The 19,183-nt window shown below is 36.5% G+C and overlaps 2 protein-coding genes across 2 annotated transcripts; both read left to right on the top strand.

The window, feature by feature from the left end:
• Nucleotides 1–210: 210 nt before the first annotated feature.
• LOC113328042 lies at nt 211–1,101 on the top strand. Its single transcript, XM_026575136.1, has one exon. The coding sequence runs from the start codon at nt 211–213 to the stop codon at nt 1,099–1,101; it is 891 nt and encodes a 296-aa protein (XP_026430921.1).
• A 13,274-nt stretch (nt 1,102–14,375) lies between these two features.
• LOC113328367 lies at nt 14,376–18,296 on the top strand. The gene is made up of 2 exons (XM_026575479.1): nt 14,376–14,483; nt 14,919–18,296. The coding sequence occupies exon 2, from the start codon at nt 14,959–14,961 to the stop codon at nt 18,034–18,036; it is 3,078 nt and encodes a 1,025-aa protein (XP_026431264.1). The 5' UTR covers nt 14,376–14,483; nt 14,919–14,958; the 3' UTR covers nt 18,037–18,296.
• The last annotated feature ends 887 nt before the right edge of the window (nt 18,297–19,183 follow it).

The raw sequence follows: 19,183 nt of genomic DNA, 5'->3' as shown, positions 1-19,183 counted from the left end.
AGACACGATAGAGTACAAATTGAAACAAATACTGAAAGGCGTAGGCGAAGAAAAGAGGAAGCTGAAAAACAGAAGATACAAGAGGCAATACACCAAAACAATTATGAGAATAGATTGAGACAAGCAAGGCTAAAAAGACCAATGCAAGAAGATTTGGATCAATCATTCAGCAAGGAAATACTCAGGGAGATGGTAGAATTAAGATAAATGATGACTGCAAAAAGAATTGATGGGAGAAGACAACAAGAAGAAGCAGTGAAAGAAGCAGGAAAAACTCCATTTATAAAAGAAATTCAAAGAGCACCGATACCACCTAAGTGCAGTTTACCCGCATTTACAAGCATATTTGACGGTAGTGCATGCGCGATCCAACATGTGAAAGCTTACTCTAGATGTTCATTGCAGTGGGAAAATTATGATGCAGTAATGTGCAAGTATTTTGCTGCAAGCTTAGCAGGTGAAGCTCTGAAGTGGTTTGAAGGATTACCTGTAGAGTCCATTGGTTCGTTCCATCATTTACAAAACATCTTTCTGGGGCAGTACATAAGTAATAATCTATCAAGACCGGGGATTGAAACTGCATTTGGACTTCGCAGAAGAACAAATGAAAGCTTACGTCATCTAACGGCTCGCTGGAGAACAATGTGTAGTGAAATGGGAAGGCGCGTGGATGAAAGACATCTTATTCTAACGTTCATAAATGCTCTTTTCGCAACGGATCTATTGTACACCCAAATTTTTAGAGTAAAATATACAATTACAATGTCAGAATTACGCGAATTTCAAGAAGAATATATATCCCTCGAAGAAAAGCAAAGAGATATGAAATCTTACCCAGTTGCAATATCAGATTCGAAAGGTAGAAATACAAGTTTACTTCCGAGACTCACAAATGCTGTTGCGAGTACATCGCAGAGAAATCAAGGAAGGAGTAATGCAGAAATGGAACAAAAATTAGTGGCTATGGGCAGTGCAGATCAAGCAGAGTTTGAAAAAGAGTACAGAAATAAACAACTTCAAAAATATGGAAGTAATGATACAGTTCAGCCAGGTAACTCTACAGGACATCAACAAATTATAACAAGAAAGCTGGAAGAATAGTGTGGGAACAAGTAAATCTGCCGAAATTAAATACTACGGTGGATAAAGTTTGGGAAGCTGCTCTCCTAATGGATGATATTCCAAAACCACATAATGCAGGCGAAGAGCCACCAGCAGGGAGGAGGAGTAAGGAATTTTGTGTCTATCACAGATTCCATGGTCATACAACAAGCAACTGCAGAAATGTGAGGAAGATTATATTGCGAATGATCGAGCAGGGAAATCTAGACCAGTCCTACTAAATCAAACAGGAAATTTACCATCACCACCATCTCAAGGAAATAAATACATAAAGGAAATGTATAGGAATACATTTGTTATTGAGGTGGGAGCGAAGGAAAAGAATCTATTATGTAACTCGATCATACATTCATTCAAAAACATAGAAGATTTTCATGATAATATCTTAAGTCGAGTATATGCAAGAGATGATGAAGGAAGGGAAATTTTCAACCTGGAAAAAATACCATCTTTGAAGGACTTGCAAAAGCATAAAATTTCGTTCAGCGCAGATGAAGTCCCAGAAGGAAAAGCTTTACATGAGTGCCCGTTAGTTGTAAGATTGGGAATTAACCCGAAACCATTAGAAGAAGATGAAGAAGAAAATGAGAAAAACACATGGGCGATAAATAAAATTCTTATAGACACTGGAACTTCAGTGGATATTCTATTTTATCACACATACAAAACAATGGGTGGAAGAGACGATGAATTAATCCCCTCAACATACAAGATTTATGTTTTTAATGGCTCTGCGAACAAACCAAAAGGGGAGGTGACTATGAGGATTCTTCTACAAAGCTTACCGACAGATATCACTTTCTATGTAGTGGATGTTGAGTCACCATACAATGCTTTAATTGGAAGACTATAGATGCACAGTATACTAGCTGTTGCATCAACTTTTCATAAGTGTATCAAGTTTCCTTTACCTAAGGGTGTTGGAATTATAAGAGGGGACACAATTGAAAGTAAAAGTTGTAAAGAAATTGATATTGATAGATGCAAAGCAAGGGAGTCTAAGCGAAGAAATTGGAAAAAGAATGCAGCAGATAGTAAAAGAGCAAAGAGGTTAATGGTCGATGTCTGAGGAAGTATAATGAAATCGAGTAACGGAAGGAATTAAAACAACATTTGATGGAAAGTTCATGGTGGAAGGAAATTGGTAGAAGAAATCAATAAAGGAAGTAGTAAAAATGGATAATAAAAGATGCAGATGAATAGCAACAAAAGCAACAAAATAAGTGGAGACAAAACATCATAAGGTGGGACACAAAAGGACGCTCGAACAATGCCAGTTGAATGATTATAAACATGTGCGACATATTCGAATGGTATGTCACACACGTGCGAATGTCGGAAGAGTCAGAAATGAGGAAGACAAATGCATATAACAAATGTGTATGATTTTCTTTGAATCAGATGATTTGATAACAACATTTATGTACTACAGTTGATTGAAATGAAAAGATTTAAATTCATATGGTAAAACCATAATAAGAAAATACAAAGAGAAATCTTTATAATAAGACCTTTATAAAAGGCTACAGAAAATGATATTTATTATCAGATTGGCTAGGAATCCAAATATGGCGTGCACCCTAGTTCGCTCATATGCAAGAGGCAAATTAGTAAGACCTAACGCACATCATAATTGGAAAGACCTAGAAGGCATGACTCACGGGAAGGCTACACCGACCCCGGAACTTGAGTTGTGGAGATTTGGGGTGAGAATTAAACGATAATGCCCATCCGGGAGAGATACCTTAAATTTTCAGTCTAAGATACTAATCTTAGATTGAGAGCCTAAGGTGAGAAAGGCTCTCCTAAGGAGTGCAGAAACTCGATCAGGGCGCCGAGGTACACGGTTGAGCCAAGAGTGCCCGGGACATCTGGAGCGTACCTTGCCATTCTTGACAAGTCCTGACTATGATGCACTCGGTCCGAAGATACCCCACTTAGGGTGCGATCTTGCTTCCATAAACCCTATAGGTAGTGTACGCGAGATTGCGAAGTCAACTGGTTGTTGAAAAGCCGGATGGGAAGAGCCATAATCTTAACCAGATAGAGGTAAGCTTCCTTGAAGGGGAAACCAGGGGGAAGATAAGGACGGCACCCTCCATTAGGGAGCTTAATTGTGTCAAAAGACGTAAATGTTCCAAGACTTTTACTCATGGGAGTACTAAGACTTGAGATATTTATGCGAATTAACCTGAAGAGGAAATAATACAAAGAGAAAATGGTAAGATGAGATCAATGGGTCAATACACTATGGTGTAACGACTTCCTGCGATTCCATCGCACATAAAAGAGGCAATATAAGACCTTTACATAGGAAGGCACAAATAAGACCTCACGAATAGTACATAAAGTTAATTCTAAAAGTTTCCCATATGCTCGCACCAAGAGGATCTCTGGATAAAAGATAGCAATTATCTTGGTATAATCAAAGATACAACAAATAACAAGAGGCAAGAATGGGAATGCGAAAGACGTTATATTTGCCACATTTTGATAATCTTACTTGCATATGAAGAAGTCACAAATACGAAGCGAAGAAAAGAAGAATCATATTAAAAAGATGAAAGCTGAATTTACAAGAATTTACAAGTATATTACAACAAGAAGAAGCAATCAATTTTCATCTTTCTCATTTCGCTCAAACTCAAAATTGCTGAGTTCTTCTTCAGAATCTTCCTCTTCATCAGTAATTTGGATATCAGGGATTGGAACATTTTCAGGGATAGCTGGGAAATGGTACTTCGACAAATGAATACCATTCTCGACACAAACTCGCTGATTAAGATTTTTGATTGTGATTGTAGTAAATAGGATTCGTTTCAGACTTGTGAAGGAAATGGAATTTTAGATTTAATATAATTATATATACAAAAATATTAACAATGGGTGCGAGAGGTAACCAAGACACTAGATTCCACTATTATGCAAAATTGAATGATAAATATTTCAAAACTCTATTCAATTCTTAAGTCCTCTTTTATCTTTAATTCACTATCAATCATACAGATTCTCAAACATTATTTGTAAACCTTAAGCATAGATTATCAAGAGATTAAACCAAGCATAACCTATCAAACTGAATAACAAATAATTAAGACAATCATTCAAATAATTTAAAACTCTGCAAAAGCAGCGATTAGGTGAATTATATAATTAAATGAAATAGTTACCCATTTATGTTGCGTGAATAGCTTCCTCCATTGCCTTGGTTACGAGGGAATTAGCTCATCATAGTAAAAATGCTCTCAAAATAATTTATTATGGCTCAAAAATGGTTTACAAATGATGAGAATGTGAGAAATACAATAAAACCGGGTTTGTAACAATTATATTTGTTACAAACCAGAGAACTACGACCCTCAGTGACAAAATAAGACTGCTGAAGCTGTGTCGCAAACGCTGTAGCAAATAAGTCTGCCTGATGTACGACCCACAGGTGTGAGTCGTTATTACTGTAGCATAACGACTGCTGGTGCAGGTCCGTTCTTCGTGTTCTTCATGTTCACCAGCAGCAGCAGAAATCGAGTTTGGGAAAACTCGAATTTCTTCTTCTCTGGCTCTCCTCAGCCCCCCAGACTCTCGACACCCCTTCTAGGACACCTAGGGAACCTATTTATACCCAAAAACAACAAGAAATCACGCTCATTAACTCTCCATGATCCTCCATTACTCGGTGTTAAAAGAAAATATTTTCCGAATATTTTCTTCCCTGAAATGATTCTCCACGCGTAAAAAACTTCTGATACTCCCTTATTTAGATTCTACACGCATCTTCAATGACTAAGTGTCATCCAAACACGAGCAGCACACATCAAACTTGCTGAAAATCCGTGAATATCATTTTCAAACCCGTGTTTCCCTGATTTCTTCCACGTGATTATCCAGCCAAATTCAGTCGAAACAATCACCCATACCAGCTCTGTTATGATATATTACATCTTTCCACAAAGTTTCAGCGATTGAATCGCACAAAATCACGTCCAAATGCAATCGAGAAAATCTGCCAGTGAAGAGCAAATATTTTCCCGCCAAAATATTTTTTTGAATTTGTGAAGAAGGTCACCCCTTATCCAGTGGTCGCCCCCTTATCCGTTGCTGGAGTCCGAATAACACATGTCCCTTGGGGTGCCTTTAGTAATTTTTCTGGGGTGTTTCCAACACTTTTTCTGGGTTCCTCCGGTGCATTTATGGGGTGCCTTTAGTACTCTATCCTAGGGTGTAAAACACCACTTTTCGATCCAATTTCACCGCAAGAGCTTATTTTTCCAAAAACATCTACAAAAATATAAAATAACACAATAAGTATTTAATCGAGGCTAACTATACAGAACATTGAGAACAAAATAGACACATAAATACGTCTATCACTCGCTTAACAGCAGCCTCACGAGAACGATTAGCATCGTTGCTGTTGTTCTGGACTAAATTGAACCAATTCTACTTCAGTTGATGGTACTTTGAATTACGAGCAGATGACTCTTCTTCTTTAGTAGCTAAGCGAGTTTCTAGCTCTGAAATTCGCTTTTTTTGTTCCTTCTCTTTCTCTGCGAAGTAAAAAAAAGTTAAGGGATATAAAAACAAAAAAATGATATATAAAAATGAAGATCAAAGAACAACATATGACCTTCATAATTGGAAATAATGTCTGCGATCAGTGTAGAATGCTCAGTATGAAGACTAACATTTACACAATTATTTCTAGCATCGTTCAGAACTCTAGCAGCCCAATTGAACTCAGCTTCACTTTCTATAAGGAGTTGATATCGAACTAAGTTTCTTTCCTCAACAAGAATATCTCTCTCACGACAAGCTGAATCAGGCTCTATCTTAATCTGAATAAGGGATTCTTGAAATTTTTCTAATGCTTTCGCACCCCTAAGAGCAATTTCATCTTTTTCAGTAATAAGATTGTTCTTCTTTGCCTCCAATTTTTGAACTGCTTCTTTCTCCTCATGAAAGCGTCGTTTAAAGTTGTTCGCAGCGAATAATGCATTTTTATGGCGTTATCTAAGAGGAGTATATTTTAATCTTAAATTCTTCTAAGCTAAGGTTTTCAAATCCTCGAGTCGGGAAATTACTTAAAGAGGAATTGAGATGTTCTAAAAGAGTTTCAGCATCGGGAAGATTAGCCGCTTCATCTGAAAGGTTATACAGGTATGCGAAGACAATCAAGTAAGAAGTGCGAATGATTGAATGATGGAAAAAGGGTGAGAAAGTCGGAATTACATACCAATGAGTTCCTTGTTTCTTTCTCGAGTTTGAAGGACCAATTGAGAATTAGTTGAATTATCATTTTTAAGTTTGGTATTCTCGTTCGCAAGGATCACATTCGCATTTGAAAGAGTAGATTTCTCATGTTTCAGTCTGGTATTCTCAGCTTGCAACTTGTGAAGTTTCCTATCATTGTCTAAATCAATTGTATAAGATATGCGGGCACCCTACAAAGATAAAAATATCATAAGTGGATGTTGCAAATAAGGAAAAAATCAAAGATAAATGTTGTACAAGTGTTACCAAGTCATTCATCGCAAATTGAAAATATGGATTTATCGCAGAGGCAACTCCGCGAAGAGATCGATCCCTCAAATCAGAAACAGTACAGATCTTTGAGATCATTTGGAAGGCACGTTCAGTTTCATCATCATCAAGAGTAGCAAGGGCATCTCCAGAAAAAAGATCAGACAACTTTTGACGATACGAGTCAATCGAAACCTCTTCTTCAGAAGCTAAGGTATTTCTCTCCGAAGATTCAGAGCTTGAAGAAGAATCATATATTGCACGCTTCCTAGAGACATCCTCTTCCAATGAGGTTTTCTGGGGTAAATTCTTTGAAGCAGATTTCTTGGGGATTCTCTTGCTTTTTCCTAAAGTTTTGTCGCTCAACGGATTCACCTGTGCGAATAATCAAGATAAATAACAGAGCCAACAATATTGTTAAAATGAGAAGTATGTTTCTTACTTATTTATTCTGCGAAGTTCATACCTTGAGAGAAGTATTGACCTTTGAGGCATCCTGCGAAAGAGAAGAAATAAAATATAAGAAAGTTACAAAGATTTACAAATTGGGTTAAGAGAGACACATACCGTTACTTTCTTTTCTTCGTTCTCGAGTAATTTAAATTCCCAAGGTTGATAAGGGGGGAAATCTTCGAAAGAGGATTATCCGAACCGTCCGCAGCTCTACCAGAAACAAAGGGTCCTTGCAGGATAACAGGACAATTAAGCCAACTGGAATCATTAGATCTGCGAGCAGCACGATTAGAGTTTGAATTCCAATCTACATCTCCCATTATTTTATCAGATTCGGCGATACCATCTGCTCTACTTACGCGAACAACCCATTTAGTCACATTACTTTTCATGATAGCGATATAATAATTCTTAAGAAATTATCAAGAGTGTACTCAGCAGGATCTATAACTTTGTCACGATGACCTTCTTTTCGCACTTCCTCGGGATAAGAATTTCCAAGACCAGCTGCGTGACGAGCATATTCTAAGGGTATCCTAATAGCATCACCACTCAGTTGAAATATTTCTCGTGCGAATCTTTCATCAGCAAGAATTCTATAGAACAGAGGAATATCATAGTTATATAAAGGGATTGGCAGAGATTGAAGTTGACCTAACGAAACAATGATTTTTTGGTTACTCCACTCCTCAAATCTAATTAGTTCAAGATTAAGTTTGGATGCGAAATTACAAGAACGAGGAAGGGAGATTTCATAACCTCTTTGATTAAAGTCGGTTTTCATTCTGTTAAATTCGATCTCCATCTTTTTACCAGCAGGAGCCATTGGAGAATGGGAATGAAGAATATGAATTTCCAGAGAAGGTGAGAGAGAATGAAGAAGATAAAAAGAAGATAAAAGGAAAATGTTGTATGAGAAGGAGAATATATATAGGAAAGAGCGACCCATTTTTCAAAATTTACTCTCATCAATGCGAAGAAATGAACGGATAAAAACTTGCGGTTAAAAAAGACGTGTCAAGAAATGAGTGGTTAAAAGGACACACGTATATAAGAAGGACTTGAATAATTTCTCATATCGCTCATTTTGAAGAATCGGCAACATGAGAAGAGGCAAATGTAGGAGTTAAATATCGCACAGGTTAATAATTACGTGAAGTGAAGAATACAACATACGCGAGGAGTATCGCATACAACAAATTGAGATGTCACACTAGATGATGTCAGCAAAGTCACAGGTAAAGTGTGAGGAGTTATGCGAAGATGTAAGATATGCGAAGATGAACGATTGTATATAAGCGAATATGTCGCACAGAGATCCCGAAAATAAAGGGATTCTTAGCTGTCATCCACTATGTAAAATCCTATATAAAGGAGAGAGTAGTTGTATTGTAGAGTATTCTAGGACAAGTCTTGTAAGAGAGATTGAAAGAGAGAGAAATTGAATTTAGCTTACAAAAAGTGTTATTATAAGTTTCCATCTATCTTGTAAACAATCTGAATATATTCAATCAATAAGATAATTGTCCGTGATGATTACATAGAGAAATAACTAGATTAAGTGGAGTGTAGTTGTAAGATTTCTTTCAACTACATCCCTAAGGGATTATAAACCGCAGGATCTTAGATGCCCAAACAATGTGGGACTAATAATTTCAACACGCCCCTCACGTGTAGCCTCGTTGGGTTTAACACGTGGACAATAAATCGGGTGACGCGGAGTAAAGACTCGTCGTAAATAGCCTGCTCTGATACCATGTTTGAATACGGGCATCTAACTCAAAACCAATTGGTTTTGAGTGGAGAGACCCTAAGGGATTATAAACCGCAGGATCTTAGATGCCCAGACAATGTGGGTCTTATAATCTCAACATGATGCTGCTGTCGGCCCTTCTTCTTCTCCCTCCTCATCCTTTCACTTGCAGGAAAGCTTCAGTAATTCCCTCTTTCTTCCTCATTTTTACATTTCTTGCAGTTCTTCTCCTTTAGCAGAACTTAGAACATAAGGGTTTTAAAATTTTAAACCTTTTTCATGCTATCATCATCTAAACTAGGGCATTCTAGTATGCTTCTGAGCTTATAATTGAAGGGTTTTACAGTGCTTAAATTTTGTACCTATGGGCTTGTAGAATTTCTTCAATTTTCCAAAATGGGGTTTCAGGAGTTCTTCAAGTTTCCAAAATGGGTTTTAGGAATTCTTGAATTTTCCAAAATGGGGTTTTAGGAATTCTTGAAGTTTCGTTATTAGGAATTCTTGAATTTCCAAAATGGGATTTTTTGATTTTTTTTTGTTTATTTTCTGCTTAGCAATTTGTTGTATTGGGCAATGTAGGTTTTGGAAGATTGATCAAGGTATTAAATTTGGGAATTTTGTGAATTAGAGGAGGATGAGGGTTGAGATGGTAGCAGCTGTTCGAAGAACGCTTGCATTAATGATGATGAAGCAGAATGATTATGTTGGTGCCAGGAAAAAGCTGATTGATGCACGGGCTGCTGCGTATCCAGGAGTTGAATATATTAATGAGATGATAAAAGTATGTGACATAGTATGTGCAGCTGAGTCTCAAGGGAGTGGAATTGATTGGTGCTCGGTTCTCGAGATTGACAAGACAGTTGATGAGTCTGACATAGAACTTAAGTACACAGAGCTGATTGGAACCTTGGAATCCATTAAGAACAAGTTTCCGGATATTCGATCAGCTTTGGGGCTTTCCGAAAAAGCTTACAGTTTGTTCACAGATAGAGAAAAATATTCCGAGTTTGATTCGAGAGGAAATACAAGCTTGAGTCTTTGTGGTTCTGTGAAGTTGTTAAACGTGGCGCATTCAGAAACCGTGAATATTGTTAGCGGAGCTACTTCACAAAGTCTGATATGCAACTCAGGCGAGCAGCCCTTGAAGAGGTTAAGAAGTACGGGTGGGGATGATTGTGAAGTTATATCTGAGACCGAATCACTCAATATAGGAGATGTTTCTGGCGAAGAAGCGAGCTAGGATACTGTTATAAACAAGACCGGAGTAAATGAAATGGGAGGATCTGAGAACCCAATGAAACCCATGGTTCACAAGCAACCTAGTCTAAAATTTTATGATTCCAGCAAAGATAGAAAGGCCGATGTATTTGCAGTTGGTTAGTTTTTGGCTGTGTACGATCAAGAAAAAATGCCGCGATTGTATGCTCAAATTATTGGAGTAGAAAGTTGTCATAAGAAGGAAAGAAAATTTTCAAATTTAACTGACCCGTCTGAATCATCTGAGTCTGGCTAAAATGCTACTCAAAAATGGGGTCATGAAAAACTTTTGAATATGATGTGATAAACAACTTGGATAAAACATCATATTTGAATCAAATAACTCAGATTTATGTGTATGAGCTGTGTCAAACATTTGGAGAATGAATATAAAAATCTGACTCATACACTGAACCAGATTTTCATCCCGAGTTGGATCCAAACAAACTAAACGGAAGTCTAGAATGGGGCTCAAACCATACCAGGTCCTAGCAAAATGGGTTTACCCTACTTAGTTTAAATGAGTGCTTTAAGACTCCTACACAGTAGATGATGTGGGCATGGACATCCAGAAATTTTGGTTGGATGTTCTTGAACAAGAAATCACAGCCGGAACAATCTGTCGACATAGACATGAACATCGATCGGTTTGTGAAGAAATCGGTCAACGTGAACATGAAAATAGACCGTTTCTAGTTAAAACCCGAAAATTTTGATTTCGAAATTTTCAAATTTTTAAGTGAATGAAATTGTGACGAATGGGTTAATAGAAAAATACTTGATTCCAACCATTTCTTCTGCTTGTATTGTGCCAAGAGTTTCTTCATCTTTTGTAACAATTTTATCCTCGATTCTTTATTTCGAATCACTCTCGCAATTCCTAGATTATTCTCACAACGATAAGTAACTCTAGTCAATTTCTTACTACATTCTTCTTGCCACTGTCGTTATATATATTAAAAAAGAAAGATTAATCATACTTTGAGTCGTCGATAAAGAGAAATGTTTTCATTTGAAATTGAGGAAAAAAAAAGGAGAGAAAAGAATCAGTGGTTAATGGAAAGAGTGTCAACATTCCAGAAGGAAATAAAAATAAGAGTCCAATTTTGTGCACACTCCTTTAAAGAGAGTGCACAAAACAAATTGATTTTATTGGCTACTCTTAACCAACATTAGTTATATGATAAAATTATCTCTTATTTTTATTTTAATTTAATTATAATCCAGAAAAGGAAATAAAATATATATCATGTCATATGACTCATATCTTGCCTAAAATCAAGTATTCTTAAAAACAAAATTCATATTCAATGAAGAAGGTTTCATTTTATTTTATTTTTCTGATTGATGCACTTCCGTTGTTACATTACATATCTTGCCTAAAACTGTGATGGTAATGTAACAACGGAAGTGCATCAATCAAAAAATAAAATAAAATGAAACCTTCTTCATTAAATATGAATTTTCTTTTTAACAATACTTGATATTAGGCAAGATATGACATGATAAATATTTTATTTCCTTTTTTGGATTATAATTAAATAAAAATAAAAATAAGAGATGATTTTATTATATAACTAACGTTGGTTAAGAATAGCCAATAAAATCAATTTGTTTTGTGCACACTCTTTAAAGGAGTGTGCACAAAATTGGACTCTAAAAATAGACTAGACTTTATAGATCTTTTTATAATGATGATTTAATGAAGGGTAATTTGGTAATTTCACCCAAATTAGACACTTCATATCCCCTATCTATTATAGATTTTTTTTTTTTTGGTAGGCTTCTAATAAATGCAGTAAGCCTCAACTAGCCAGGATTAGAAAACGAGTCACCTATTGAAGTCTCTCCTAAAATTTGAATTCTATTATCGGGGCTTAGAAGTCAATGGCCTTTTGGGGGTTTTTTATGGTCATGAAGTAGCAAATGAAGCTATCCCTTATAACACCATAATCCTAATGTCTATTATATCCCTACCAGAATTTCACTATTCATAAAAAAAATAAAAAATCCTAAATCTATAATCTTCTCCTTCTCCATCTCTTTTCATTGAAAAATCATGATGAAAATCATAAAAAAAAACTAAAAATCTATTATCTTCTCCCATCCTTCTCTTCTCATTCATAAATTAAGATGAAGATGATGAGCATAATTTCATCATGATGAGAATGATGATCATAAAGAAAAACGAAAACAATATTTACTTCTCCTTCTCAGTTTCATTCAAATATCATGATAAAAATGATGATCATCATAGAATGAAAAAACTAAGAAACCCACCATTTATTATTGTTTTAAATGGTTAAAAAAAACCAATTCGATGAATTTCGGGTAAAAAAAATAGTTTCTGAAGATGTTTACGGCTGGGAATTTTTAGATTCCCAACCGTGAATCAAGATTACGGTTGGGATAATTTGTCAACCGAGCCGAGAGTCCATATTTCGGCTTGGTTTTTCCGACCGAAAGATTTTTCGATATTTTTTTTGGTTTCATAACCTAGCCAAAAGTGCTATTACAGCTGAGATAATTTGTCGACTTAACCTTAGAACGCAAAAACGGTTGGGAAATGATGGTGTTCCAAGCCATATTTTTTATTTACGGACGGGAAATAAAGAATCCTAGACGAAATCATTTTTCTATTTTTTTTTGTTTATATAAACAGTTAAGGCTGGGTTTTCCCAGCCGTAACTGCAGTTTCAGCTGGGTTTTCCTAGTCGTAACAACAATTTCGGCTGGGTTTTCCTAGCCCTAACTGATTCTGGAAACCCAAAAAAACCAAAAAACTAATTTCGGTTGGAATAACTAAGTCGAAACATGTACTTTCGGCTGGGAATCTAAGAATTCCCAGCCGTTGACACCTTCAGAAATTATTTTTAACCCGAAATTCATAGAATTATTTTTTTTAACCATTTAAAAGCAAAAATAAATGGTGGGTTTTCTTAGCTTTTTCTTTTTATGATGATCACCATCTTTATTATTATCTATGAATGAGAAGGAGAAAGAGAAGATAATAATTTTGGGTTTTCTCTATGATCATCGCTCTCATCGTGATGAAACTATGATCATCATCTTTATCATTATTTATGAATGAGAAGAAAAGGATTGGGTGAAGATAACTGATTTAGTTTTTTTTTTAATAATCTTCATCATGATGAAATCATGATCATGATTCGTAAATGAGAGGAAAAGGAGAAGAAGATAGATTTAGGATTTTTATTTTTTTGAGGTAAGGGTGTTTTTGACTTTTTGTTATACCTTGAATCCCCTATCCATTTTTTGACTACACATAAAATTTCAGCCCCAAAAACCCAACCCTCTACACACCCAATAATAGAGTTCTAAAATTTACCCTGGAAAAAATTTTAGATCGAAAAATCTGAACACTGTTTCATGAGCATCAGAATTTCTATACGCTGATTCATGATTATGTTCCCAAAAATTAAACGACTAAGAGCATTCACAGTGGGCGAGTATAACCAAAAATTTGGGATGAGATCGTAACACAGTGGGACGGAGTAAAGATCAAATCCCAACCAAAGATCAAATTCCAGACCAAATATGGTCGCGACCAAATCCCAAATTCTAATATAGTCGGGCGTAAATTTAAAGTACGCTTGTTGCTGGGCATAAATTTAAAGTACGCTTGTTAACGGGCAGAGAGTTAAATTACGCCCGATGAAAATTCATATTAAATAAAAAAGAAAAAGAATGAGGCGGACTTTTAAAGTCCGCCTCATGAAATTTACAAAAAATGGGGCGGACTTTTAAAGTCCGCCTGATGAAATTTTCCGAAAAAAAATGGGGCGGACTTTTAAAGTCCGCCTGATGAAAGTTACAAAAAATGGGGCGGACTTTTAAAGTCCGCCTGATGAAATTTTACGAAAAAAAAATGGGGCGGACTTTTAAAGTCCGCCTGACGAAATTTTAATCATGTACCGTTGCGTCACAACACGGACTAAACCCAAAATTTGGTCTTTTTTTTGATCTTTGATCTTTGGTTTTGATCGCACCACTGCAGTTGCTCTAAACATGCCAAAAAAAAATATAATCCCATAAATCCTCTGGTCTCGTAAATTCCTGCTTCAAAATTCCTAAACCAAACACACCATAAGAAGTTTTTAATCAGTGATCAAAGGAGTTTAGAAGAGAGATTGGAACCTCCGACCTAAGTGTGAAAGATAGGTCCTGGCCAACTGGGTTAAGTTAACCCTAGTTGGTCTTTAAACCTTTCAAATTCTTATTTTGAGGTCGGGTTGAACTCCTTGCCCTAACTATTGCAAAACGCATTTAGACTGATAAAATCAGACGCCCACTGCTGCTTCTCTGCTGCTGCTGATGCTCCCGGTTCTTCTTCTTCCTCCGCTTTACACTTTGGGCTTCAGTAAGTCTCTCCTTCTCCCGGTTCTTCTTCTTTGTTGCAGTTCTTCTTCTTACCATTAAAACTGAACTTAGAGCAGAAGGGTTTAAAAGTGTGAACTTTTTTCATACTATCGTCATCTAAACTAGGGAATTGCATGCTTCGGAGCTTATAATTGAAGGGTTTTACATTGCTTAACTTCTGTACCTATGGGCTTGTAGAATTTCTTCAATTTGCCAAAATGGGGTTTCAGGAATTCTTGAATTTTCTAAAATGGGGTTTCAGGAATTCTTGGATTTTCCAAAATGGGGTTTCAGGAATTCTTGAAATTTCCAAAATTGGGTTTCAGGAATTCTTGGATTTTCCAAAATGGGGGTTTTCAATTTCTCAATTTCTCAATAACTATGTATTATGCTTTCTCCGTAGCTATTTAAGTAATTGTTGTATTTGGTAATGTAGGTTAGGAAGAGAAGGTCAATTTGGGATTTTTGTGAATTAGATGATGGAGAGAGTTGAGATCGAAGCAGATGTCCGAAGATGGATTGCATTAATCTTGATGAAGTATAATGACTATGATGGTGCTAAGAAAAAGCTAATTGAAGCACAAACATCGTATCCAGGAATTGAATATGTTGATGAGTTGATAAAATTATGTGACATAGCATGTACAGCTAAATCTCAAGGGAGTGGAATTGATTGGTACTCGGTTCTCGACACTAAAAATACAGCCAATGTGTCTGACATAGAGTTTAAGTACACAGAGCTGATGAGAACTTTGGAACCGGTTAAGAACAAGTTTCCGGAAATTCAATCAGCTTTGGGGCTAATCAAAAAAGCTTATAGCGAGTTTGATTCGAGAAGAGCTGCAAGCTTGGTTCCTTGTGGTTCTGTGAATCCATTAGACATAGTGCATTCAGAAACCGTGAATATTGATAGCGGAGCTACTTCACAAAGTTCTTCTGGGACTAAGAGAATTGTCAGCGAGGATTCAGATAATAACAGTCTAATATGCAATACAGGTGAGCAGCCTTTTAAGAGGGTAAGAAGTTTGGGTGGGAATGATTGTGAAGCGGGGTCGGATACTGCTGAAAGCAAGAGTAGATTAAATGAAGAGCCGAATCCTGAGCCATTATCAATACCTGAGGATGTTGTTATGGATACAGTTGCTGCAGAATTTAGTAATGGTGCCAGCATTAAGCACCAAAATTTTGGATCTCCTCTTATAACTTCAGTGCCGAATCCGGAAATCTATACAGTGAATCAATGTGCAGTGGATGTTGCTCTTAAGGATCAAATTGTCAAGAAATTCATTACATATTCGCGGCAAAGACATCTATCACCAAAAACATGTGAAGAAAGAACGAGTCAAGCTGATGGAAAATCAAAAGATGATTTGGAAATGGACAGGTCATCAAGAGAGAACGTAGGTAAGCTAACTGCAAAAAATAGCAAAGAGAAAGTGGCAGAAGAGATCGACATTGGTGTCACTTTGGGTGGATTTACGGTGAATGTGTCTGGGTATGGAAGCATTGTAAGTCACTCAGATGATGCAGCTAATAAGTTGGTTGACAAAGAGAAAGTGGCTGAAGAGATTGATACTGAGAGTGATTGTGTCATGTTGGGTGGGGATGATTTTGAACTGTTAGCTGAGACCCAATCACTCAATAAACTCACAGGAACAGTTTGTGGCCAACAAGTGCTCTCCGATACTGCTAAAAGAAATACTAGATTAAATAAAGTGGAAGGATTTTTAGGAACATCATCTGGGAGCTTAGTGAAAACCATGGTTCACAAGGAATGTACTCTAATATATCATGACTTCAACAACCATAAAAGGGCTGGTGTATTTGCAGTGGGTCAGTTTTTGGCTGTTTACGATCAAGAAAAAATGCCTCGACTGTATGCTCAAATTAATAGAATTGAGACTTGTTATAAGACGGAAACAAATTGCACAGAATATGCATTTTATCTTAGGTGGTTGAGGCCTGCTCCTGTTAACGCGGATGAGAGAAAATGGCATGACGCAGGTTTGCCTGTATCTTGCGGGTTATTTAAGCTGGATAGTGATAAGATAGGAAAATGTGACACTGTAATTTTCTCACATTTGGTCTCATCGTTACAAGAATATCGTGTTCTTGCGGGTTATTCAAAAGAAATGTTTGAGCTTTATCCACGAAAAGGTGAAGTATGGGCAATTTATAAAGACTGGAAACCATTAGATTGGTGCTTGGATCCTAAAACAAGAATAGGATGCAAGTTCCAGCTTGTAGAAATTCTCAGTAATTACTCGACAAGAGATGGTATTAAGGTTGCACCAGTAGTAAAGGTGGCAGGGTATAAAACCATCTTTCAATGGCATGGCCTGTGTTGTCAAATTGCTGCTCGCAACTTGTTTAGGTTTTCTCATAATGTACCAGTTAGGTTTGCTGGTTACAAGAGGGATTTACTTCCAGGTCGGATACTTGATCTCGACCCATTGTCAATACCTGACGATGTTTCTGTGGATGCGGTTGCTGAAGAATTCAGTAACGGTTTCAGCATTAAGCACCAAACTTCTGGATTTCCTCGTACATCTTCAGTGCCGAATCCCGAAATCAATACAGGGAATCAATATACAGGGTATGTTGCTCCTAGGAATCAAAATGTCAAACAGTGCAATAAAACTTCAAGGTTAAGACTTCTTTCCCCAAGATCATGTGAAGTTCATAAGAGTCAGGCTGCTGGAACATCAAAAGGTGGCAGCACATCTTTAAATGAAGTGGAAACATCTTTAGGAAGATCATCTTGGAGCGCGGTGAAATCCACAGTTCAGAAGGAACCTACTCTAGAATTTCATGACTTCAGCAGCTATGAGAAGGCTTGTTCATTTACAGTTGGTCAGTTTTTGGCTGTTTACGATCAAGAAAAAATGCCTCGATCGTATGCTAAAATTACCAGAATAGAACATTGCTTTAAGAAGGAAACAAATAGCACAGAATACGCATTGTATGTTAGGTGGTTGAGACCTGCTCCTGTTAACCTTGATGAGAAAAAATGGCATGAGGCAGGTTTGCCTGTTTCTTGCGGGATCTTTAAGCTGAATAGTAATAAGGTACACAAGTGTGACGCCGTAGTTTTCTCACATTTGGTCTTGTTTCAAGAATATGGTATTTCAAAAGAACTGGTTGAACTTTATCCACGAGCAGGTGAAGTATGGGCACTTTATAAAGACTGGAAACCTTTTGATTGGTGCTCGGATCCTAAAACAAGAAAAGGTTGCAAGTTCCAGCTTGTAGAAATTCTCAGTGATTACTCGACAGCAGCTGGTGTTAAGGTTGGGTCATTAGCAAGGGTGGCAGGGCATAGAACCATCTTTCGAAGGAGTGGCCTCTCTTATCAAATTGCTGCTAGCAAATTGTTTGGGTTTTCTCATAATATCCCAGTTAGGTGCGCAGGTAACATGAAGGGCTTGTTTTCAGGTATGGTGCTGGATCTCGACCGATTATCAATACCGAAGGAAGTTATTGTGGATATTGTTGCAGCAGAATTCAGTAATCATTCTTCGAGCATTATGCACCAAAATTCTCAAATGCAGTGAGTTGGTCTTTTGGATTTTGTCAAGTTGGTGTAACCGGTAAATATAGAATGACATCCAAATACCACAACAATTTGTCTTCTAGGAGCGTGTTTTATGTCGTAGTTCGTTTGTTTTCCGTACTACGGGCAATAATTGTACTGCCAACCAAATGTGAAAACCAGCTGTAGTTGAGAACTACAGAGTTGATGATTTTGAACCTTCACTGTCTGCAATACTGAATCTTCATAGTGGATTACTGCTGCTACATTATCCATTTTTCACAGCTCCTCCAGCATTTTGAGTACTTTTGCAAAAAGAATCTAAGAGGGTGTTTGATACCTTATGTACATGTCAATCCACGAAGTTAGAAGAAACCAAAAATGTTTGACATCAAAAACTTTATAGGGTGCATCTACTTTAATCACAGAAGTCAAAAGCAAAAACAGCTTCTTAGCAAGTTATTTTTTTCAATTTTAAAAGTCATTTTGAATTTGTGTATCCAAACTGACTTTTAGTGTGTTTTTATTCTTGAAGTTGAAAGCCAACTTCTCAAATAGCATCAGAAACTTGTTATTTAAATTTTTTGTTTCTAGAAATGATGTAGGACATCTTTCTATGTATCAACTATGACAGTTGATCCCTTAGAGCGTGTATCAACTATGACAGTTGATCCCTGGAACGTGTATCAACAATGATCGTTGATCCCTAGCATCTGTTTTAGTTTACTTGCTTTGCAAGTCCTTTACTTTCCTAGTTTAGGTAGATTTTCCTTTTCTTTTCTTTTAGTCGGTTCTTGTGAAACTATTTAAAGGCTATGCCTTCTTGTTTAGAGGACACATCTTATTATCAATATTATTATCAAGTTTGTTTATCAATCTTTTATCTTAGAATCTTGATCCTAGAATCAGTTTTCTATTAAGTTTTTGACGAAACTTAAACCTATCCTTGTTACCCATGTTCTGTGCTACATTAGTTGGTATCAGATACAGAGTTTTTAGATTTTTATCTAGAAACAGATCCTTAAACCCGCTTCCGCAAATTTCAAAACCCAATTTTTCTTTCGTTTTTGATCATGAAGAAAACAAAACTTGAAGACTTATCTATGGAAGATCTTTTGCAGCTTAGATTAGAGTTATCAACAAGTATTCAAAAATATAAGGAGAAAATA

This window comes from Papaver somniferum, unplaced genomic scaffold (assembly GCF_003573695.1).
Source record: "Papaver somniferum cultivar HN1 unplaced genomic scaffold, ASM357369v1 unplaced-scaffold_107, whole genome shotgun sequence".
Classification (NCBI taxonomy): Eukaryota; Viridiplantae; Streptophyta; class Magnoliopsida; order Ranunculales; family Papaveraceae; genus Papaver; species Papaver somniferum.
The sequence above is the reverse complement of the archived record's forward strand: the minus strand, read 5'-3'. Positions and strand labels throughout refer to the sequence as shown.